Here is a 24,655-nt window from a genome sequence, read left to right as displayed (position 1 = left end):
CTTGTGGTGAGGGACCCAAAACTGGACACAGTACTCAAGGTGGGGCCTCACCAGTGCCAAGTACAGGGAGGCAATCACTCCCCTAGTCCTACTCTCCACACTGTTTCTGATACAGGCCAGGATGCTGTTCGCCTTCTTGGTCACCTGGGCACACTGCTGGCTCATATTCAGACGGATGTTGGCAAACACCCCCAGGTCCTTTTCTGCCAGGCAGCTTTCCAGCCGCTACTCCCCAAGCCTGTAGCGTTGCTTGGGGTTGTTGTCACCCAAATGCAGGACCCAGCACTTGGCCTTGTTGAACCTCATACAATTGGCCTTGGCCCATCGATCCAGCCTGTCCAGATCCCTCTGCAGAGCCTTCCTACCCCCAGGCAGGTCAACCCTCCCACCCAACTTGGTGTCATCTGCAAACTTACTGAGGGTGTACTCGATTCCCTCATCCAGATCATTGATAAAGATATTAAACAGAAATGGCCCAAATACTGAGTCCTGGGGAACACCACTGGTGACCAGACACCAACTGGATTTAACTCCATTCACCACAGCTCTTTAGCCATCTAGCCAGATTTTCACCCAATGAAGTGTAACACTTAGTTCTCTTTTCTCTATACTCTGTATTACCAAAGTGGTTAACTTAGCAACCTTACACCAAAGAGGCATACACAAAAAGAAATAATGGAAAATTAGCAAATATTTTATAAGTTTTCATAAAATTTAAGTGCATTTCTTTTCTGTAAAATAGATGGCGGATATAGAATAAACATGAAGATTGAAACACAGATTTTTCTCTTGCTTTGCATTTGGTATAACATGTTTTATTATGCTGAAGTTTGCTTTCTTATGACTAATGGACTATCAAAGGTATTAATATGGCTTGGAACATACCTTACAAAAACTACTCAGATTATGTATTTAGCTTCCTCGGTTTTCGGGTTTTGTGGTGGTGGGTTTTGTTTTGTTTTTTACTTTCCTTTCTCCATCTAATGTCATTAAATTCTCTAAAATACTAATGTCTGGAATGAAAACACTCGGTGAATAGTTTCAAACCAAAGTAATGCTTGAGGAAATTTTGAGGCCAAGCCATTAGTTACATAAAGGTACATCAATGTTATTATAAGCATTTTGAGTAACAGTAATGCAAAAAAGATTGAATATCACAGTACCCAAAATGATACCATAAATATTTATGGAAAAGAGTTCATAAGCTTTGTTTTAGGAAGTAGAAATAACAGAAGAAAAATTTCAATCCTATTTCAGCATGTCATCTCTTTCACGAAATCACGTAATTTTCACAGAATCATGGAATTTTTCAGAGTTGGAAGGGACCTCTGGAGATCATCTAGTCCAACTCCCCTGCTAAAGCAGGATTGCCTAGAGCACGTTCCTCAGGACTGCATCCAGGCAGGTCTTGAAAGTCTCCAGAGAAGGGGACTCCACAACCTCCCTGGGCAGCCTGTTCCAGTGCTCTGTCACCCTCACCGTAAAGAAGTTTTTTCTCATATTTGAATGGAACTTCCTATGTTCCAGCTTGTGCCCATTACATCTCGTCCTGTTACTGGGAACCACTGAAAAGAGTCTGGCTCCATCCTCCTTAAACCCACCCTTTAGATACTTGTAAACGTAAATAAGGTCTCCCCTCAGCCTTCTCTTCTCCAGGCTAAAGAGTCCCAGCTCTCTCAGCCTTTCCTCATAAGGGAGGTGCTCCAGTCCCTCAGTCGTCTTTGTTGCCCTACGCTGGACTCTCTCCAGCAGTTCCCTATCTCTCTTGAACTGGGGAGCCCAGAACTGGACACAGTATTCCAGTTGTGGCCTCACCAGTGCAGAGTAGAGGGGGAGAATGACCTCCCTTGACCTTCTGGCCACACTCTTCCCTATGCAGCCCAGAATTCGTTGGCCTTCTTGGCGACAAGGGCACATTGTTGGCTCATGGATAACTTACTGTCTACCAAGATCCCCAGATCCTTTTCTCCAGAGCTGCTTTCCAGCAGGTCCACCCCTAACCTATACTGGTGCCTGACATTCTTCCTCCCCAGGTGCAGGACCCTACACTTGCTTTTGTTGAACCTCATTAGGTTCTTCTCTGCCCAGCTCTCCAGCCTGTCTAGGTCATGCTGGATGGCAGCACGGCCCTCTGGGGTGTCAGCCACCCCACTCAGTTTGGTATCATCAGTGAACTTGCTGAGCATACACTCTGTCCCCTTGTCCAGGTCATTGATGAATATGTTAAACAATACTGGTCCAAGTATTGACGCCTGGGGGACGCCACTGGTTATAGGCCTCCAACTCCACCCAGCTCCATTAATCACAACCCTTTCCTTTTAATCACATTAATCACAATCTTTCCTTTTAAGCCTATCCAAGACTATTATAGCTTTCATAGTTATTTCAAAAACTTAATAGTTTTCAGCAGAAAAATTCTTGGTGCATAATCTGCTATACTATAAAAAGTCCCATCAAATAAATAAAAAAAGATTTTAAATAATGGCACAGAAATACTGCAAAACCACAGCTTTTTGTAGCATAGCTGTAGCACATTTATGGGTACTATCTGTTTTTCATACTTATCTGAAATACACTGTAGTCACAAACTGGATTATAGATTAGTGCTTCCATTGATATGCAAAACAGTTAACAGAAGAATAAATAAGAGTATATAGAAACTTGAATTAAAAATCTCCTCTAGCAGCTTTCCTGTGTGCAAGGATGTATTGAAAAAAGTTAACCACTGCAAACAAAAACATTCATAGTTACAATCTATGTATGCAGAAATATGCTACAAAGCCTGTTTTTCAAACTTCTACACCTTAAGGTAGGATCCAAATTCTGTTTTTTGATGCCTACGCCAACAGCTGACTGTGGTACCTTCTATGAAGCTACACAGATATTAGTATCCACCCTATCTATATATTGTCCAAGTCTCTATGATGGAAGGTTTAAAAAATGGAAGTGTACCACGCAGTATTTTAGAAATCTTTTAAATTGCCCAGGGAGAACTGCATACAACATTGCTACAGTGATAGTATAACAGTCGCAAATATTGTTCAATATTAACGCTTCCTATGGGACCTTTAAATCAGCTTTCACAAGCTGCTGCAGAGTGCTGTCACCAGTCCCAACTGGCTTCCTAATTAGTCAAGTGTATCAATCTTTTGACATCCTAGAAGTAGTAATTCCAGTTGGTTTGCAGATAGGTACATAGCCCACAATAATTCCTTGGAGAAATATACCTTTTTATGATCTAAATGATCTCTTTTCCTTCAACAGCAGAATAGGAAATTTAATTAGGTATGATATTAAAAAGTATTTAAAACTCATACAGCTCTCTTTTAAATACCATCTAAAGCAGAAGTAAACTTGCCAAAATAGCTGGTAAGTTTTGCCCTTGACATTTCAGTGCCAAGTCAGATATAAACTACCTAATTTCATTAATTACGTCTTTAAAAATGTTAAGAATATTAGAAACCCTTCTTCTTTCGTGCCCTGAGTATCATAAGCTTCACAGTACAACTTTAATATGTCTTATGATGATAGAAACAGATACTGCAGTTAGTAATGACTCCTGCATTTTATGTACTTATTAAAGAACACATGATATATACCATAATTCCAAGAGCAGTAGTCCACTGACATGACAGAATCACAAATATCATTAGCAATATGGTATTAAAATGAGTGGTACAACAAGACTACTTTTGATGAAAAATGATTCATTTTTACAGTTCCCCTGCATCAGTCCAATATAAACTAAAACACCACACTCAACACCAGACTCCAGAAGTTCACTTTACCAGAAAAAAAAAAATAAAAATATGTCCATTTCCTCTTTCAAGGAATCAAAGCTTCAGCTACTCTTTTCAAAAAAATCTGGTTTTGTTTTTGGTTGGTTTTTTTGTTTGTTTGGGGTTTTTTTGATGTTGTTTTGTTTTGTTTTTATGAAGGCAAGACTAAGGAGCTTCAGAAAAAGCAAACCAAGAATTCTTTAGCATGGTTTCTGTTGATGTTGCCTAATCAGTCTGTACACTTAAGAGATTTATCTACAGGGACTTTGACTGTCATTTTCCACTGGGATCTATTTGTGACATTGCAATTACATACAGCTTTTTGTTACACTGCAAGTAACAGAAAGGATCAGCTCCTAGAGCCAACCGCTGAATACTAAGCCTCATCTGAAATTAAAACTGCACCCTTTGAACAAATGTATAAATTAAAAACAGACCTTAATATTTCATAGCTGTAACAGAAAGAAAAGGGTGCAAAAACTCAAGGGCTACTTATCAAGTTATCTGAATTAGCGAAGACTTTAATTATCTTTATATCATGTTCGAAGTAACTCCATGGCAGCACTCAAGCTTTTATACAATTAAAAAAAAACCCTTGGAGTGCTGAAGCTATTGGATTTGTTTTTCTTGTCTGAATAATTAAGTCCTGATCTCACAATTCAGTAATTACCAGAATGAACACTTCTTTTATTCTTGTTTGACTAGGATACAAATTGCTTTTTTCCCTTCAGCTCAGCGTATAATTCAGGTCAGATATACAGTACCCAGTTTTTGATCAAGTGAAATGTAATCCCTTCACAGCCTTCTTCCACATTTAGCTACACCATGTCTTGTGCCTTAATGTACAAAAATTTCTGGGGCAAGTGAATACCACGCTTAGGACAATGACAGCAGAGATTTTTCCAGACTATTCACACAAGGTGAAGAAGAAAAAAAAATGCATCTTTTAATTTTGTTAATGTTGTATCTTTACTTTCAAGATACATCTTTTAATTTAATAAATAAATGTAATAAATAAATAAAAAGTCCTGTATGTCTGTTTGTATAATGACTGATTGTGAACAGTACAGCCTCCAAAGATGCTTGACTGACTGAAGGTCTCCATCTGAGTAAAAACTGAAGGACCATTCTCCAAACAACGTTGAAAGAGGAAAGCTTTAGCAATAGTATAATGTTGAATGACTTCTGCTCCAGTGAGCAGAACAGCAGAGCACAGAGAGGAAGATAATTTAAGCCATCAATGCAAGAGTGAGCTCCAACGTTTTGGAAGTCGTTCTGTCTTTTCAGTCTCAGAGTCTCAGGCAGTGAGATTATGTGAAGTATTCATAGTACTGACACAGAACAACTTCTAGACCTCTCAGCCTGATATACGAACAGGTCAGGAGACTTTCTAAAGGCTCTTATATTCTCAATGTAAAAATACAAAGCAATCCTAATGTCCAGAGAGGGGAAGTAACAATGTGACTGCCTAAACCCGGACTCCTCACTCCAATGAAATTCAGATACAATCTTACAAAGAAATTGTGAGTGGATGTTAAGCGTATCTTTGTCCAAAAAATGCACAGCACATACAGACTTTAACTTGAAGTTGCTATGAGGCTTTGAACTTTTTCTGGTAAAAGCCATAGCACCAATCAGATAATCTTCATTAGTGAGTGAAGGAATACATGGCTATCAGTTTGAGTTTCAGGAATGGTGCAAGAACTAGAGCTGTGACTTGTAGAGAACACAGGGGTTCCTTTGACCCTCATCAACTCTTGCAAGAACCTTATAGAATCACAGAATGGTTTGGGTTGGAAGGGACCTTGAAGATCATCTTGTTCCAACCCCCCTGCCACAGGCAGGGACACCTCCCATGTAATCTTGTTACATTAGTGACGAAAAGAAAATTTCCAATGTACAGATGCAAAACAGAAATAGTTGCCAAGCGTGCCTCGGATGGACTGGCTGAAAGGACAGTTCCATTTAGATCTAAAAAGTGTTAAATCCAACTTTGGCCAGAAATATCACTATTCACTTGTCTTTCCTCAGCGGTGATTTCAGGCAAAAGAGACATACCAGCCCTTCCCGAAAGCAAAACACATGTATATACCTCACAGGAATCACACGAACAGTCTCATCCAGACTCAGAAGAGCTACATTTCTTACTGATGCCCAACACAAAGTAGTAAGCCTTTGCTAGCGCTTCAGAGCCCTAGGCAAGTGTACTAAAAAAAGGTATGACTTCCCCTAATGACTGATGCACCCATATTCAATAAATCTTCTAGCTGAGGAGAGTGGGTTTCATGTCATCTTGTTTACTCTTGCTGAAATTCTTCCATCACTGAGTTGTCATAAAGTGCTTTTATGATACAGAAGTAGATAGATTTTGCTCTGAGCACATGTATGAAAGCGTGCCCCAAGTTACAAAGAGCCCAAACAAGTGAAACACAAACCAAGCATCCATCTTTCGCGAACTCTGAAAGACAGGTGTCCCTTTCAAATCAGTTGTTGAAATTAAGGTTAGCAACTACAACAATTTAGCTCCCTAAGATAACTCATACCATAAAAACCAAAAGGTAAACTGTGGTTTTAAAGGTCGATCGGTACTACAGAGATACAAAAATACTTCAGGTACCTATTTCTGCATCTCAACTGGACCATAATTTCCCATTTAAGTAATGGGATTGACAGTGAAATCATCTTAGTATTGAACTTTGTAATAAAAATGTACAAATTTCTGATGTTCATCGTGAGTCTATAAATCCCCTTCTGTCTGTGACAACAGGAAAGGCCACTGTAAACTCACTTTCCGCAGAAATTATCCAGGATCATTTATATTGATTCCAGACCCAGTAAAGAGTTTGCCAGAGCAAGATTTTTTGAGAAAGATCCCCCAAAAGTTTTCTTGAGGTAAATTAGACTTATAGAAGAATAAACAGAATGCCAAGCCTTTGAAGTGGTGTACCCCAGAACTTGGTACTGGGGCCAATATTTGTAACATCTTCCTTCGTGACCTGGATGATGGGACAGAGTGCACCCTGAACAATGGTTCTGCTGCCATTCAGACCTTGACAAGTTGGAGAAATGGGCAGACAAGAATCTTAATGAAATCTAAGAAGAGACCTGCATGCGGTGAGGCATAACCCCATACATCAGCACAGGTGGGAGCCAACTGGCTGGAGAACAGTTTTATGGTATTTTTTTTTTTTGGTTTTTTTTTGGTTTTTTTTTTGTTTTTGTTTTAAAAAAAAAAAGGAATTCTGGTGACCATAATGACCATAAGTCAGCATTGTGCCTTTATGACAAAGACAATGAAATAAAAGCACTGCCAGCAGGTCAAGAGAGGTCATCCTTCCCCTCTACTCAGCACTGGTGAGACACGTCTGCAGTGCTAGGTCCAGGTCTGGGCTCCCTGGCACAAGGGAGACACAAACAGACTTAAACCAGGACGATACCCAAGCAAACTCAGTCAAGGGCCATGAAGATGACGAAGGGACTGGACCATGTCTCTCACAAGGACATGCGGAGAGCGCTGGAATCGTTCAGCCTAGAGAAGAGAAGGCTCAGGGATATCTTATCAATGTATATAAATGGCATGGGGTGTAAAGATGACTGATCTTTACGGACTCATCTCAGAGGAGCCCAGAGACAGAATAGGAGACAATAAGCACAAACTGAATTCCAGCAAATTGCATTCAAACGTAAGATGGTTTTTTGTGTGTTTTGTTTTAAGAGTGATCAAACAGTAGAACAGGTTGTCCATCTCCAATGGAAACTCTAAACATAACTACAATAAAAAAGAGGTTACCTTTCCACTAAGTGCACAGAAACAGTAACAGTCTGAAACATGAAACAGTCTGAACAGTCTGAAAATGAAATGATTTATCTGTGTACACATTCACTCACCAGCTCAACAATACAGGATATTCTGGTAATATATCACATATTGCATTACCTAATAATATTTTTAAAAAGCCAGTTTAAAGATACAATCTTCTTATAAACCTTTTTCTATTAACTAGGGATACTCTGCTTTTAGTGGAAAAATAAAACTGCTAAATTAAGCAGAATACTAAGTTTTAGTAATTTATATTTAATCACTCATAACTAAAACAGATGAACCTTACACACTGCTATCTAAAATTAAGATTTGATAGGACAGCTAAAATTAAGATTTGATAGGACAGCTAATAGTGAGAATCGTCAGCTACATATGAAGCAGTCAGTCAACAAGTTTTCCTGTTAATGATTTTTCTGTTTTCTTTACACATCACAGCTCCAACTCCAATGACACTGACAAGAATGCAACCAATCTGCTTTTCAGACTAACAAAACCCTAGTATTTCCATTAGTGTTGTTTCACAGAGGGGGGAAAAAATAATCATCTATTATTGAGACATATTAATCACAATTTCAATTAGAAAGCAGTTAGAACCACTCTAGTAGCATTCTTAACTGAATGTAGCTTCTTATAAGAATATATGTACCTGAATATAATATAGGCATGTGGGTGTGTATGAACATCTTGTCTCTTGGTTACCATGTACTTCCGAAGGAGTTCATTGAGCACAAGGAAAGCCATTACTATTTCCATTCAAATCTATAAACAACCAATAAATCAGAAAATATACACAACGATCACTCATACTGAAAGCTGTGCTACAGAGATTTGGGGCTGAAGGGAATTTAAAAGTTATATAATTTCTCACTCTTCGAGTGAGAGAGTTCCGACTGGATTACATGACTGAGCTTAGTCAAAGGAACGCTACCAGACAGCTTTGGGTGGGCAAGACCCTTTTTGTTTGTGTGGCTATAAGTGCAGAAGAATACCCAGGAGGATCAGATCAATGGTCCACCTACCCCTTCATCCTCTGTGCATTTGTAGCCAACAGCAAACTTCTATACAAAGGACAGGATAAATATGTAGTGACATTTCTAGAATGGTCTCTTGGTCTCCAGCAGTTTGTGATTCAAAGACTTTGTATTTGCATTTAATAGCTTTCAATGGATAAAAGCTGCCAGAGGAATCAAGTAACTTCTGTCAGCAAGCTTCAGAGCAAGAATATTTTGGTATGCAGTAACAAAACTGTACTTCTGTACAACCACTGAGGTATTGTCGAGTGAAGATAAGCGTCATAGTGAACAGCAGAGAAATAGAAGCAGCAGCAGACTCAGTTTGAAGGAAGAGTCAGAGACATGACCTTCTCTTCTGCTAGCTTTCCAACAATGACAGAGGAGGTTCTTGGCTCTTTTACAGCTTTGGACTAAGGAAAGTAAAAATAAAGCATACCCTCCGATGCTTTGGGAAGGATATTTATTCCTCCCCTCCTCTGCAACTTGAGAGAAGAAACTTTTGATGATTCAGAAAAAACAGAAAGAATAAAAGCATTTACACATAGCCGGAGTGAGAGTTTAAAGAGGACTCTGATGTCTGCTCCTTATGGAGGAGATGCGAGGTAGTATTTGGAGTAGGAAATGCTTACTCAAATCAAAACCTACTATCTGCATAAATGTTAGAGCTCTTAATCCCAAAGATGGCTCCACAGATTAAATTATTTTTCATGGTAATGCCATTTTAAGTTTGCAGCATTCTCTTCACATTTGTTTAGAAATTTTACCGCTATAACATAAATGACAAGTCTTATGAGAATATTTATCTACAGACATTAATGACCCTTAATTTTTTCAACAGTTCTCTTAGACTATTTCCATCTCTCCCAAATACAGCTGCTATTTATTTTTTTAGGGGCTTTGTGTAAACTTCAGTTTCACAAATGTCTTTCAGCTACTATCTCCAAAGGTTCCACTTCTAAGTAAAATTTTCAGAAAGAAAAATAATTGTTTCTCTAAACCTCTTGTTCTTTTGGAGCTACTGCTTAGTACAAACGAATAGCAGCTGCTGCATTCTGAGCCCAGGGTTGCCAACAAGTGCATGAACTACACCTCCATGCTTCAGAAGATTTAGCACCTTTGAGATCTTGTTAGAACATGACTTGTGACTATTAGCTGTTGGGTTTTAATTAATATACATTCAGATAAGTTCTACTTTTTTTGCACTAAAAGCACCTAATTCCCTGAAGATGTGAGACTTGATGAGGTTTTGCTCTGTCTCAGCTTTTGCTGTGGCTTCTGCAGATGTATCACACGTTGTTTTTCAGGCTAGATTTTTTTTTTAAATTGAGCATACCTGTATTTTATCATCTTTTGTATCACGTTCAAGTACAAATGTGACAATTATTCTCGAGGAAAACATCTGTTCTGAGTACTTTACCCAGATTTATACTTTACTGTCAAAACAATACAATTGCATCTGAAAAATAACCTCCATACTTAGTGACATATCAGGTGACATCTTTCCAGTGGATTTGTGGTCAATGTCTGTCACAACTCATTCCTCGTATATAGGATCTCTGTTTTTTTTTTTTTTTTTTAACAGGCATAAAGCAAAATTAGATCTACTCTCCAAGCTTGTTATGAGTGTACTGTCAACTGCCCACTAAGTATTAACATGAGCATGTACTGAGTAGGCAACTCTATAAGGTCCCACAGTTCTTTCAGCTCATTGTTATTTACCGTAAGAGCAAGAAGTTACGCTCCTCACAGTTACAGAACAGAGTTATTCCCCACTGACCTCATAATAAAAGTGAGCCTTAAGAATAAAGTTAAATAAGAAAAAGTGACCTCAGGAATCCTCTTGGTGAAGAGGGTCCAGTTTGAGCATAAGCAAAGGCAGTCATGGGACAACTGGAAAGAATAATAAGCACCAGGGAAGAACCAAGCTGAACAGAGCACTTGAAATTCCAAAAGGGCAAACTCCCTAGAGAGCCCTTACACAAAACAGTTGCTGGATAGTAATATTATACCCTCAGGATTTTTTCATGTATAGTATTATCAGATCTTTCGACCCCTTCACAGTAAATTTAGTTGCACAAAACATATACCTAAATGCCCAAAATCTAGAAATATTGTCGAAAGCCTGTGTTTTTCAGGAAAGTAGCCCAGCAGATATTTTGAAACAACAAATTATCAACATATGTTAGAAACTACTGATGTTCACCTCTGTTGTAATGGAACATAAGCAGATTTTTATAATCTGCGACATGTGCAGTCCTTTAATGCCCTCAGAGGAAAGGAATACTATTAAGATTCTCCTCTCCCAGTGAGAAGAAATTAATAAAATGGAGGCCTTATGAACTTGAGCTAGGCAGGGAAAACAGGGTCTTTGACAGTACCTACTAATATAAGTAGTTTGGGGATTTTTAAATTTATTTCTAAGGCAAGCATTTTATCTGTTGGAATCTGTATTTTAACTGCCTAATTACATTTACTACTTTCATTGTTTAAAACTGTTAGTGCTGGGATCCATGGTGTCCTTTTGTTTTGCGGAACACTCCAGAGCTAAAGAAAATATTCATATTGCAAAACTTAGCAAAGAGTAATAAAGTAGTAAATGTCTGAAGAACCAAAACCTAAAACACTCTTAGCAAGTTTGTGAGACGTGCATGTTTTCTTCCAAAACCAGATAAACAATATAAAACCTCTGAAAACATAAATGCTGCAAAATTGACTGTAAATAAGGTCATAACTGTCTAAATGAACTGGAACATGGATTTAAAACTAGTTAGTTATGATGAAAGTGAAACTGAGTAACACAATTGAAAACAAACTAATGTTCTCAATTGGAAATCAGATGTTTAAGACACCATTTAGGCATCACTTCACTGCTTCTGCGTAAGAAAGGGCAGCCTTTGTAAACAACCACTGATGAAAGTGGCTTGTTACTTAAATAGTATTCAAAGTAAGACACAATGAAGATGCCACAATGATGGAGTTCTCAATTATATTACAATAAATTTAGCCGGTGTTATCACGGTTATAGAATTCTTTACACTGTGATAAGATCAAAATAATTGATTGGTGTGTTTTCTACTGAGAATCTGAACAGCATGAGAAAGTATGTATCTGAATGTTAATAGTATGCAGACAAGTGGCATTTACATAAAGATCCCCTTCCACTGGTTATTTACCTTAGGAACGATAGTATGTGATAGTTTGAACTGGCTTCATAGAAACAAGCAAAGCAATCTTATTGACAAAGCATCTCACGATGAATATCATTTTGTATCCCAGAGAGTATTTAGAGGACAGATTTTATTATCATAAATTTCAAAATACCAAAGATCAGTCAGTGCTTAGACATGCAAAATTTTTAATTAATTCCACATACTTTTCAAGTTAGGATGGAGCTGAAAGCAAAATATGGAGCTGATATTTTTATTACGTAAACTTAAGACTCTCATTATTTTGTATGTGTGAACCATTTGAGCTGTGATCATTAGGACACAAAAGTGTCACTAAGATGTAGAGATTGAGAATTTTAGCAAATTACAATTTAGAGAGATCTAAATCTGACATTGGCTTCAGGTCCAAATCTCAAAAAAATACTTGCAAGAGAGTAAGTCAAATGACTCCATGTAAATAACAAAAATCTATGGGTTTTTTAGCAGAGTTTCAAATTTTCACTATAAAGCCTACATAAAATGCTAACTTTTTCTAAAAAGTTGCTGTACTAGATATTCATAAAACACTACACATATTTTACAACCTACAAAACATTGATACAATTATTTATATCTGAAATATACAAAAATATCAAACTGAAAACTTTATAAAGATTTATAAAACACCGTACATATTTATCTAATTTTAGAAAATGACCGTATCAACACTGAACTTGGTGTAACAGTATTTCAAAGGCAGTCTGATGCAGAGGTATGGATGACAGAGCGTAAGCTGTGATCTAGATGGTTAAACTGTCTATACATCAAAGGTACAACATAGGCTAAGGAAGGCTATTACAGTTTGTGAGAAGGCTGGTATACTGTAGGACCACCTCAGATCTCACGTTTGCAGTAAATGTCAGTTACTAGTGATGAAATTATTGTATTCACCCAGAAAGATTTCCTTCTCCCCGCCAAAGTAGTTTAAGTTAAAAAAATCAGGAGTTACCTTTAATTCGGCATCATTTTCCTTTTGTTTTAATACATCTGTATAGTGCTAGGCAAACCCAGTATGATATAGTCCTAGTGTGCTGTACAGAATTTACTGGCTCGACTCACTTATTTGGTAGATATTCATAAAAGCTATGGTCTTGTACATATTTCTTTAAGATCTTAGGGTTTTGTGACTGCAAAAAAAGTCAGCAATACCCCCTGAAACACTAAAAATTTTGCAGCATTATGTAGGTCACTTTTACAAGAAGAAATGAATCCACCTTATGCAGCAGAAAGTGGCACTGTAGGCAACAACCCCCTAGTCTTCAAATAACTTCCAAAAGCAGATGAAAGCCGAAGAAATACAAAGAAAAGGACTTCAAGAACAAAGGAGAATCTAGGACAGGTTAAATGTCTGTGTTGTAAATGAGACCAGTGGTTAACAAAACAAGCTTAGAATGATAATATAAATCCTGTTTAAGCATTGGATAGCAGCTCAGGTCTTGAACATTATGGACACAGGCTGAAAGCAGAAGCTCCGGAACCGTAAACAAGTCACTAATGGCCAATTAATGGTCACCGAAAAACAGCACAAAAAACCTGGTTTTACATTAAGAATAGAAGCAGCAGTTGAGCAAAGGAAAAAAAATCCATCTGAAAGGACTGCTGTGACCTGGGGAATTAACACCCCTTGAAGGACTTTGCATCGCGTAATCTAGGGATAGACAAGAGGGTCAGGAACTGTCTAGAAACTAAACCATCTTATAAAATGGTAAGATTCACATCAAATTTAGGACACAGATATTAAGGACTGACTGCTTTGAATATGTTGCGGTAGTGATTGATAGTAAGAGCTAATTTGTAGTGTTAATGACAAATAATGCATAAGAATAAGTTATTAGCACAACCAGTGCCATTAACGATTGTCAGTCCAGTAAAGTCGGGTTGCTTGTTTTGGAGTTTTTTGGTTGGGCTTTTTTTTGGTTGTTTTTTTTTAAGCTTAAGAGAAACAGTTTAGAAACTGTAAGTAGCATACAGCACAGTGATAGACAGGCATCCCTCCGGTCATTTTCGGTTAAAAAGCAGTGTCACCGAAAAATGTAGAGTGGAGATGCAGAGTACACTGTTATCTCTTCACTGACAAGAAAAAAAATCTCAAAGAACCAGTTAGTACAAATACTGTATATTTTTCTGTTCTTCAAGTATGCACCTGTTTGAATCCCAGAAAATATTTTCTAGTATGGTGACACGAACGAGTTTTTAGCTACTTCATTCAAGCAATAATTGAACTAATGTTCCTACAAACCCAACATCTGATCATATAAAGAAATGATATGGAGCAAAAATCAGTTACTCCACTCCAGGTAAGAGTGTTTTGGTATTTTGACAGAGGGAGGACCTGGTTAGAAATTTGTCAGCAGGTCAGATGTAAACATTTTGTGACTGATTTACAGATTCTTAATGAGAAGTCAGCCTTTCAATGAACTAGTAATGGCTAAGAAAAAAAAAAAAAGAGGGGAAAAAAAATATTTTTGAATGTGTATGTTACTCTTCCATCAGAATCAGAGCAACATTATGCCTCTTCAATTAGTAAAAAGTTTTGATAAGACTGCTAAACTAAAATAAAATAAAAACCCCCAATTTTTCGTATTGCTGTTGCTGTCCTTCCTGACAAACAAATCTATCAGAGGTGCTTTCCACTGCCAGAATTTAGGTTTTCTAATAGACTTTAAAATGATGTTGCAAACAAGCACAAGAAACCTCACAAGGAGCTATGAAGAACAAAAATTAGTGAATATCAAACTTGAGACATTTATAGTTTCAGGTGATCCTAACATTATCTTTTCCTACCTGCTGTTGTTTAGATCAGTCATTCCACTTGGAATCTTAAGTGGCTGCTAACAAGAGCAAGAAACCTCTTTATGTACACTTACATATTTCAATAAATAAAATAAAAAAGCTACTAAGAGACTGGCAAGGTTTAACCCCAGCTGGCAACTAGAACCACGCAGTTGCTTGCTTATTCCCCCCAGTTCAGATGAAGGAGAGAATCAGATGAGTAGAAGTGAGGAAAAAAAAAACCTCATGGGTTGAGATAAAGACAATTTAATAGGTCAAGCAAAAGCCGCACACGCAAGCAAAGCAAAACAAGAAATTAATTCACTACATCCCATCGGCAGGCAGGCGTTCAGCCACCTCCAGGAAGGCAGAGGTCCATCACATGTAACAGTTACTTGGGACGACAAATGCCATAACTCTGAGGGTCCTCCCCCATCCTTCCCTCAGCTTTCTATGCTGAGCATGACATCACACAATATGGAATATCCCTTTGGTCAGTTGGGGTCAGCTGTCCTGGCTGTGCCCCCTCTCAACTTCTTGTGCACTCCCAGCCTGCTCACTGGTGGGGCGATGTGAGAAGCAGAAAAGGCCTTGACTGCCTAGCAGCAACTAAAAACACCAGTGCACTAGCAAAAGCATTTCTCATCCCAACTCCAAAACACAGCACTATACCAGCAGCTAGCAAAATAGTTATCTCTATCCCAGCAGAAACCATGACAGAGACAAAGCTGCTGACCTGCAGATGACAGGTACATAGCTCCCAGCTACATTAGCTGAAGCAGTAGGTTTAACTACCAGAGGCCTACATACACATGTGGGTATATGACTCAGAAGTCCTTAACATTGGCACCTGTATTCCAGAAAGCTTGAACATGACATTATGAAGAATAGGGCTTGAGAGGAGCTTTAATTTTCCCTGAAAGACTATCAATTTTCCATCCAAAGCACTATCCGTCATACATACAACATGTCTGAGAGAAGAATATCTAACCTCTTTTGAAACACTTCCTATCGTGCGTGAATAGAGACACCAGTTTTACCCTTTCCTAGTCTTCTTCAGCCTCCTCTGTCTTTAAAGATTGTCACTGGTAGTTTTCTGATCATGTCTTGAATTTGCTTCTAAAGAATTAGAAATTCTGTGTTCAAAGGGCAGCCGCCTGGTTTCCCGTCTTAAGAGAAAGCTTCAGTCTCACACCTCAAGACACAAATGCTCTTATGAAAATAAATCAAAGACTTTTGGTTTGAAGAATCTCTGAAACTAAACACACCTACTCTGGCTATTAGTGAAACGTGGAAGAGACAGATAATCATTTATGCCAAAGGTGCCGACCAGGTTTTGAGTGGGGAACTGTTTAACAAGATCTGCGCAGAAAAAAAATGAGAGTAGCTCACTATAATTTACACAGTAAGTCATGTATCATTCTGAAGGATTCCAGAAGCTCAGTCTGGGATAAAATATAGCAGTATGGAGGATCATCAGACATCTTTTTTACTAACAGAGAACTCACAGTGTCTACCGACTCTTTTGGTACAAAAGACAATGAGCATAAATGAGTAACTTTAAAAATGCATGGCTGAGGTTTCATTTAAGGTGTTTCAATGGGGACCTATTGAAATAACAATTGACATACTTAAAGAAGGGCTTATTCTCATAAAAGAACAAAAATTAATATGTAACCTTAGATAAAAGAAAATGGTTTTGTGATTTGGAAAATGTCTGTTCTCAGGTAACATAAGGGGTTCTGAGCATAACTGAACTTTCACTTGGTCACACGAGGTTCAATATGTTCCAATAGAAAAATACAAAGGAGCATGACGAGTTCTAAAGTAGCTTGAGGAAAACAGGTAATTAGAGAAGCCAAATTACCTATCAAGGTAATTATTACCTATTAAGGTAATTCAAAATTTAAGAACCTCTTTGCTGTAAACTTTAATTGGTGAAAGTCATTCATTTATTCTGTCTTTTCTGATTAGCACATTCAGATAATGAAAAAATAACAGCTTTATTTCTGGTAAAACGTAAGATAAAATGCATTTTCTATGCTACTTACCTGTCTTCATTTCTAACAAGCACTTTTTCTTTTGTTGCCTCTCTTGTTTTTCTTTTTCTGCTTTCTCCTTGGCTATTTTAGCACGCCTCTGTTTTTCTTCTGCTTCCCTTCTTCTCATGTTCTCCTTTACTGCTTGCTGTGGAAAAAAAAAAGGTAATATAAAGTTCCATTAAAACCGAAGTCTTAGCAAAAGCAAAGCTGGATCTTCAAAACAAAGAAAAAAGCTTTAAAATCTCATCTCCTAATCTTAATTTATCAAGCCAAATAAACACTTGACATTCCATATTTAGTACCTTTTATTCAGAAGAGTAAGCAAATTCAGAATAAATACATTAAAAGCATACTAATTTGCCCCAAATGGGGATTATAAATTCAGCAAGAAATACAGCTTAAGAATACACACATTAATGTACGAAAACCTCAAAATATATAAACCACCTGGTTTTACAAAGCTTTAAGTATGTTACTATTTGTATTTCTAGGATAGCTTCAACATTTATTCTTTCTCACACTACCACTATACCAAGCAAAACAAGGCTGCTTGGGTGACTTAGCTGTGCATTTTTCTTATTCTTATCCACATATGCATTAATTCACTTGGTTTATAAATTCTTGTCTTCTGGTTAATATCCATACAACATTGTTTATTTTGAATTATAAATAAGTACTCCAAAGCTTCAGATGAAGCGAAACCAGAACTATGAGTTCCAGAGTTTTTAAATCATTATTTTGCATATTCAGACATTAAGCAAAAATAAAGTGTCAGATTTGATAATTTTTTAACTAAGCTATTATAGGATTACCTTTTCATCATTTTTAGTGCTAGCTATGTACACCAGTAAATTTTCAGTGCTCTGCTGTGGCCTGCATTAAATGTAAAGTGCCATGCACCTCTTCTTTTCAGAACGCAGTTACACACTAAATCTCATCTTCCACAATAGATCAGAGTATCCCCTCTTGCAACGTGGCTAACATCTTCAAAAGATCTGAGGCAGAGGCTGCACATTCGCAGAGTTAATTAATGTCTCTCGTTGTTTTTAGAGGGAAAATGTCTGGCCTGCACTCAGGAAAAAAGTGTAAGAAAGGACCGAAGAGCACTATAAAGCACAGGTGAATGTGGAGTACAGCAATATTTGCACAGGCAAGTATTTGTTTGTGTAGCATCACTGCAATAGATAGTGACCAAAGGAAGCAATAAAAAAAAAAATTAAAAAAAAAAAATCACATAAATCTTATGAGGAAATACCTGTCTTTGATAACTAAAGAAGAATAAGTTTTCAATCATGAAAATGACAATGAAATGGAAAGCAAAACTGTACTTCCACAGTGTCCTCTCCAGAGTAACCTCTATCAATTTTCTTGATACTGGGGGAGAAGCCTACTGCGAAACACTGAAATTCCGTACTGAATTAATTTTAACAAATTATTTGCTGATTTTCAGACTGGATATTCTGTAAAATAAACTGCTGGGCAAAACTCAAATGGGACTTGAGCACAAATATAATTTTGGCAGAAACTGCACACTTTCCTAACAGAGCGACCAAGGAAATTTCTACTTTGCATCTACTTTTTCCCACCAAATAATATTAGTAGGACTCAGCCTCAGACTGCAGTCATCCAAATGTATTCCTATCTGCTCTTCTCTTCTATTTCTTCCTAATCACACTGATGAACTGCAGTCGATTTAGTAGCTCACACCTTCACATCCAGTGTAAATTGGATGCTTTGCAGTATCACGCCTGCCTTTCTCTAGCAGGACACTGGCCTTCCATAAGTTCTGTGTCATAACTTAAAATTTTAGGCTGATGATATCTTGGATACCATTTAAGGCACTTCTGTGAATACCAATGGATACCATTTAAGTCTGCTTTGAGACTTCAGCTAGCAACCTCTCCAGATTCCATTAACTGTACCAAGTATGCATCTCCCTTGACTAGAACATGAGATTAGACACTTAAGCTCACATACAGACACCAATATTTAGAGGCCTCTGCCCTAGAGTCAAATCCTATCCTACATGTTCTGTGTGGTTTCAACACAAAACATAGGTGTCTAAAGTTCTGCCAAATGCTTATACCAAGGATTGTCACAAACTTGACTAAGTCGAGGACATGTTTATCTCTCACAGTTTGCATTTCAACGATTAAATGTCTTAACGCTTCCTTGCTCAAAAGGCCTAAAAAATTAAGACATGCTCTGACCACATCTGCTATATACAAGCAGCAGTGCATTTAGCATACGGCACAGTATGTAAAGTTAACTTTCAGAAGAATTACCAAAGTATATGCCTTTTCCATACCATGCCAAGGCCTAGAGTTTCTGAGATGGCAGCATTCTTGGGTTCTCTCTTGTGCTCTCAAGGATTGTTTCCAATTTTTATTTGAGTATTTGCATAATATTAAAGAAAAATACTCTAGAGTCTACATAACAAACTCTTGGCTGCTCTTCTGGTTCTTTAAGTCATGTCTCTGCTGCAAAGCAACCTAGAGTCGACGGGAGCAGGGGGTTTCTATAGTCCTGTGATTAGCATACTGTCTTGGACATAAGAGCTGTTGACGCAAGGCCTCTTCCCTCCCCCTGCTACAACTGCAGGAAAATTCTAACTGTTAGACAAACTCAAGAACAGGAAATACTACAATTGCTTCATCTTATTTCAGAAAGCTATCCTTCCAAGGAAGGGAATGAGCCTGTTAGCAGTACCTCTGATGCTGTGAAAGCACAGAAGGAGGTTAACAGAGATGTCCGATACCTAAGATGTCCCACTGACTGTACCCGGAATTTAGCTTTGGGAGTTAAAGCACTGAAGGTAAGGTGCTTCACCCACTTTTCGGATCTGACCAACTAACTGTGCTCTAGATTTGGTGCTCAAAGAGTGTGAATAATAGCTGTCACAGCTGCCAAATACTACACACACGCACAAAGTGCAGTCCAAAGTTGGCTATGGACCTGAAAGTCTATGGCTCCAGATTTAAACACGTTTTTTTAAATGATTTAAACCTTTTCATTAATTGAGAACAAAAAAAGCATTGTAAGTAGGTAAGAACTGGATGTAAATTATCAACTTTGCTTGATAACAAGGATGACTGAACTTCACTTTCCCACACCTACTGGTGACTTAAGTAGTCTTTTAATTTCGGACTTTTTAAGAATCTAATGATTTTTCAGCACTAAATTTAAAAGCCTTTTGAGCTATGTTTTCTAGGATGCCAAGCACCTTCAGTTTCTGTCAGTACTCAAGACCAATGCTAAACAATTCTGAAAATCAGACCTCAGGACTCTCATGCTGGGCATCTCAAAAATCTTTTCCAAAATGTCTCAAAACTAAGCAGGTACACAATATTTTGTTTAGTGTCAGTGAATGATAAGTGGTTTCATGCCTTATCTACACACCTTTTTCATATAGCCTTCAAACTGTGCTCTGCAAGACGGAATTATTAATTTTCCTCAAGGTTTCTTCCATCATGCTCATCAATAATATCTAACTGTTTCGAAGCATTAATTAATCTATCTTTATAACACTGCTGTGAAGCAGGGGTTAGTATCAGTGCTAATTTTACAGACACAGAAAAGAAATATGGGGAAATTAAGGTAAAGCACAGCCACTTCTTCGAGTCTCCAATTCAAGATACACCTAAGCATTTAGAATTCTTATTCTACAGCATTTAAAGGGGAGATGTTGTTTAAACATCAGAAATTAAAGTAATACAACTATTTCATAATATTTAGCAAATTTGAAATCAGGCTCCTGAGTTTCCAATTAGGCATTGATCAAGTTAAGAAAATATAATCAATGCCCATGTTGAAAAATCTGGCATACGTGATTTGCCAAACAAAATTATTCTGATTGAAGACTGTGTCTTCTAGGTTTTTAGCTGTTAAAACTCTGAAGTAGCAGAGGCTTGGTAATCTTTCACATGTTCCAATATGTTTGCTAAATATAGGTTCCATTTCAAGTCCTTTCCTCAAAATAGATGGACACAGGAATTTCTAACCCTTTCTCAATATCTACGAAAGAAGTATTTTTCCCTATCCACACCCTCAGACACGTCTGAAATCATTTAAAAAAGCAATTGACCAAGCAAAACCAAACAAGACTGGGAAACATGCAAGCACCTTAAATAAATGTGTTGTAATAAGTGTCAGGCTGCAATGAGGAGTAGATGGTAAATGACTAATCGAATCCTTCTACAGCTCAATAGGCATGAGTTGGATCACTGCTCCAGACTTTGTCACAAAGCTCATGCTCAGATAACATTCCTGCAGGAGTGTAGCCAGGAAGGCAATCTATGTAATCATAGGTAGCCAGATGCGACATGAGTCAGCTTTTCCAAGTTATCCAAATTAATAAATTCACACACCATTGGGGACCTGCCTTTTTATTACTCTATTTCTTCATTGAGAAAGAGTTGCTTACCAGCCAAGTGTTTTGAATCTAAGAGAAAAACCTAGTTTTGCAAAGAAAACTTAAAAAATAATAATCAAAACCAACCACAACCTCCACACAAAATCAACAAACTCTCCCTGCACCCCTAACTTTACTAAATCTGAACATAGTTATAAATCAATGAGATAGCGATGCTCACTAATCCTAAAAAAGAGCTCTATAAAAGTATTTTGAACTTATATAGCCATCAGCTTTCCCGAAGTTGCTTGGTTATTTTAAGTTAAGGGATATACCAGTCTTGAGTATGTATTCTGAAGTATATCATCAAGTTAATCACCGTTTCACAGGAATGACATGGACAACGGTAAAAGAATCTGCAATATTTTGGAGAACATCTGATTTTCCTGAAGTTTGCTAAGACTGTTTGTTTATAGTCAAATATAATCAACTCTAAATATATAAAGAAATACCCTAGTGAGAAATTTCTACCTCAGTCTTCAGAAAGCTCTTTTGTTAAAACTCTTAAATCATATTTTGATAGAATTACAGAAAAACCCAACACCTCAAACAAAACAAACAAACAAAAAACAAAAAAAGCCCTATAATAATATGCATTTGTACGCATAATGGAAATGCATTTGGATTCAAAAAATACCTAAAGGAAAATAAAATTAGATTTCCAAAATAGTTTAAGCTTTTATGACGAGCTAGTATGTGCAGATGTTTGTATACATAATGTAGCTGTTGCCCTGTGGTACAAGGAGAGAGGTAACATCCATATCTATGACTATTTTAGATGACTCCAAGGCAAAGTTCTAATAACTAACAGTGAGTCTGAATTATGATTATAACTATGTTCTGGACTCTATACAGAAGGAGCTACCCAACAATAACCTGGACCAGCCTAATGTCTGTTTCTCAAATATAATTCAAATATTTAAAATAATAATAAAATAACCATTTTTAGCCCCTATCCCCAAAGATCATCCTTTTTAAAGGGAAAAGAAGAAAGTAAGCATTTAAAATACATAAAACCTAAAAGCCCAGACAATGTATTGTCACAAAAATTAAAGGTCCTTAGAAACAGACCAAGTTTGAGGAAAATATGCGATTTTTTTAAAGCCCGGATAAGGAGCTCTGAGTTTCCATAGCAGGGAACCTGCTTACAGATGCAAACCTTGACACTGATCAAGTGCTGCAGGCAAATGAAAAATTAAATTAAATAAAATCTTTGGTCTGGATTTTACATGGGAAGAGCATGCATTATAAGTATAGAATAATTGTCAGAATATTTATTTTTAAGTAAATAACAAAGGATCCTTTAAACACCAAATGCAGTTATATTTAAAAAAAGGTAGAGTTTCAGATTTTTCCCCTTCAGGTTATACATGCACATAAGAGGCTCAGTTTTAAATTACATTCAGTGTTATTAGGAATTTTCAATTCTTTCAGAAAGAAATAATCCACAAATAATAATTCAAAACTCCATTATCCTTAGAATATCCTAAGAACGTAGGATGTGCAAAGTACAATTTCTATACGAGTATCAGATACCATTTGAGGAGGAAGAAATTTATTTTTAGTCTGTTCAGTGACTGAAAGATTACAAAAATAGTTTCTAAGAAACATTAGGCATAAAATAAACAGGTTGTACCATGAACATTGTCCTGAAGTTGTTTAAGTCCGTTAAAAACTCCTCCACCGAGACTTTCTTCAGATCAATGGCATAATATCCCATCACGTTCTGATAGAGTTTTTCCATGTTCTCATGCATCCGTGAAAGTTTCTGAAAATCTTCTTTGGCATGAACTAGAAAGCTGTGCACTGCTGTTAAGGCTGCAAGAATACTCGGTAAATCCAGTCAAACCCACAGTTTTTACTTATCATTGATCTGTATTTCACACACATTTTTCATTTGCATCAAATGAAGTATCAAAAGAATGCCTACCATGTCATACATGCTTCCTAGTATTTACTGTATATATTAGGCCTATGAATCAACCAGGGTGCTCTCATCAAACTTTCTCAGCCACTTTAAATTTAAAGATTATTACATTAGCATATAATTTTGCCTGAAATGAAAAGTACGGGACTAATCTAACTTTGAGCACCCATGTAGTTTATTTAGTATCACTGTCTCCTTATTGAAGCTGGACATTAGGAAAAAATTCTTCACAGAAAGAGTGGTCAGACACTGGAATAGGCTGCCCAGGGAGGTGGTGGAGTCACCATTCCTGGATGTGTTTAAGACTCGTTTAGACGAGGTGTTAAGGGATATGGTGTAAGGGAGAACTTTGTAGAGTGGAGTTGATGGTTGGACTCGATGATCCCAAGGGTCTTTTGCAACCTAAATGATTCTATGATTCTATGATCCTAAAGGTTTGGATATATAAATTACAATTTATATGGAATTTAGGTACAGATACCAATAGCCAACCTGAACACTTTCATATGTCAAGAGATAGTATAGTTCCTACTAAAATTAGAGTAAAACCAGAAATATTAATAAACAGCAGGATTTTAAAAGTAAAAAACATGAAAGATTAAAAACTTTATCTTAATTTTTTTGTGTTTTTTTTTTTTTTTTAATGCTGTTATAGCAACAGCAATGCACTCATTTCTATTCCTGGTGGCTGCATCAGGTATTTATGCTTTTTCTAAGGCTACTTGCAATGTCAATACAACTTAATTAAATTAGCGGTGAAAACAATACAACTACTTCTACAAGAGATAGACAATTTATAAATAGCACCAAAATACTGCATAACATAAATGAAATAAGAAACCTGTGTTTATTCAAGAATTTTGATAATATAGTTTGTCAAAGAAGCTCAAAAAAGAAATATTGTCTGTAGTCATTTCCTTATGTAGGACAACTTCATGAGGTGTTTACTTTAATGGAACTGTAGCTAAACAAATATTTACATTCCATTATTTTCCTGCTGCAGGAAAGACTACAAAAGATAAGAAATGACAATTTTACCTTTGCTCCCAACTTCCCACCGCAACTATTGCAAAAGAGAATTTACTGTATTTATATACTTCATACTACAGATACATACACTATGGTCACTTTATTTTATGCAGCAGAGGATTTTTAATCAACTGCATTAAAACGTAGACAAATACTATTTTTGTCCACCATGCTGTTTTAAATACACAGTAACAAGCTACTGCTGGATGAGTGCTTTCACCCTTCAGGGTTTTTGCAATGCACTCTTCTTTTAGTTCTGTTTAGAGTCTCAATCCATTTGAATTTCACTATTAAATGTCTTTCTGATTTGTTAACGTTGCTTTTAAAATACTAAGTAAGCAGTTAGTCGTTTTCTTATTGTGATTTAGAATCCATGCCAGAAAGTCATACAATAATGTCCTCACACAGGCAGGAAAGGAGAAATAACGCACATTCACATTAGTCACTATGATGGCTAGTAGCTGGGTCTGCAAGGGCAGAACAGTCTCCACTAAGAAAGTCTTGTAGGAAAGGACTAACAAAGCCTAGATTTTGATGATTTTAATTGATACATCTTCCACCACCTCCCAGACACTTGATTCCAGACTTTCCCTTCCTCTGACAAGGCTCCTTAGCCAGTATGAGCTTCTTTTCATATTTCTATCGACTTCATA

The 24,655-nt window shown here is 37.0% G+C and overlaps 1 protein-coding gene across 1 annotated transcript in view; it reads right to left on the bottom strand.

Annotated features, from left to right (window-relative positions):
* Positions 1–24,655, bottom strand: part of DIAPH3 (diaphanous related formin 3) — a 244,841-nt gene that overhangs the window by 62,862 nt on the left and 157,324 nt on the right. Inside the window, exons 24-25 of the mRNA XM_074564575.1 lie at positions 22,683–22,847; positions 16,645–16,780 (exon numbers count right to left, since the gene is read on the bottom strand). Of these exons, the coding sequence (XP_074420676.1) occupies positions 16,645–16,780; positions 22,683–22,847 (301 nt within the window). The remainder of the gene's footprint in view (positions 1–16,644; positions 16,781–22,682; positions 22,848–24,655) is intronic.

Source organism: Larus michahellis, chromosome 1 (genome assembly GCF_964199755.1).
Source record: "Larus michahellis chromosome 1, bLarMic1.1, whole genome shotgun sequence".
NCBI classification, from domain to species: domain Eukaryota; kingdom Metazoa; phylum Chordata; class Aves; order Charadriiformes; family Laridae; genus Larus; species Larus michahellis.
This window is presented reverse-complemented; position numbering and strand designations above follow the sequence as displayed.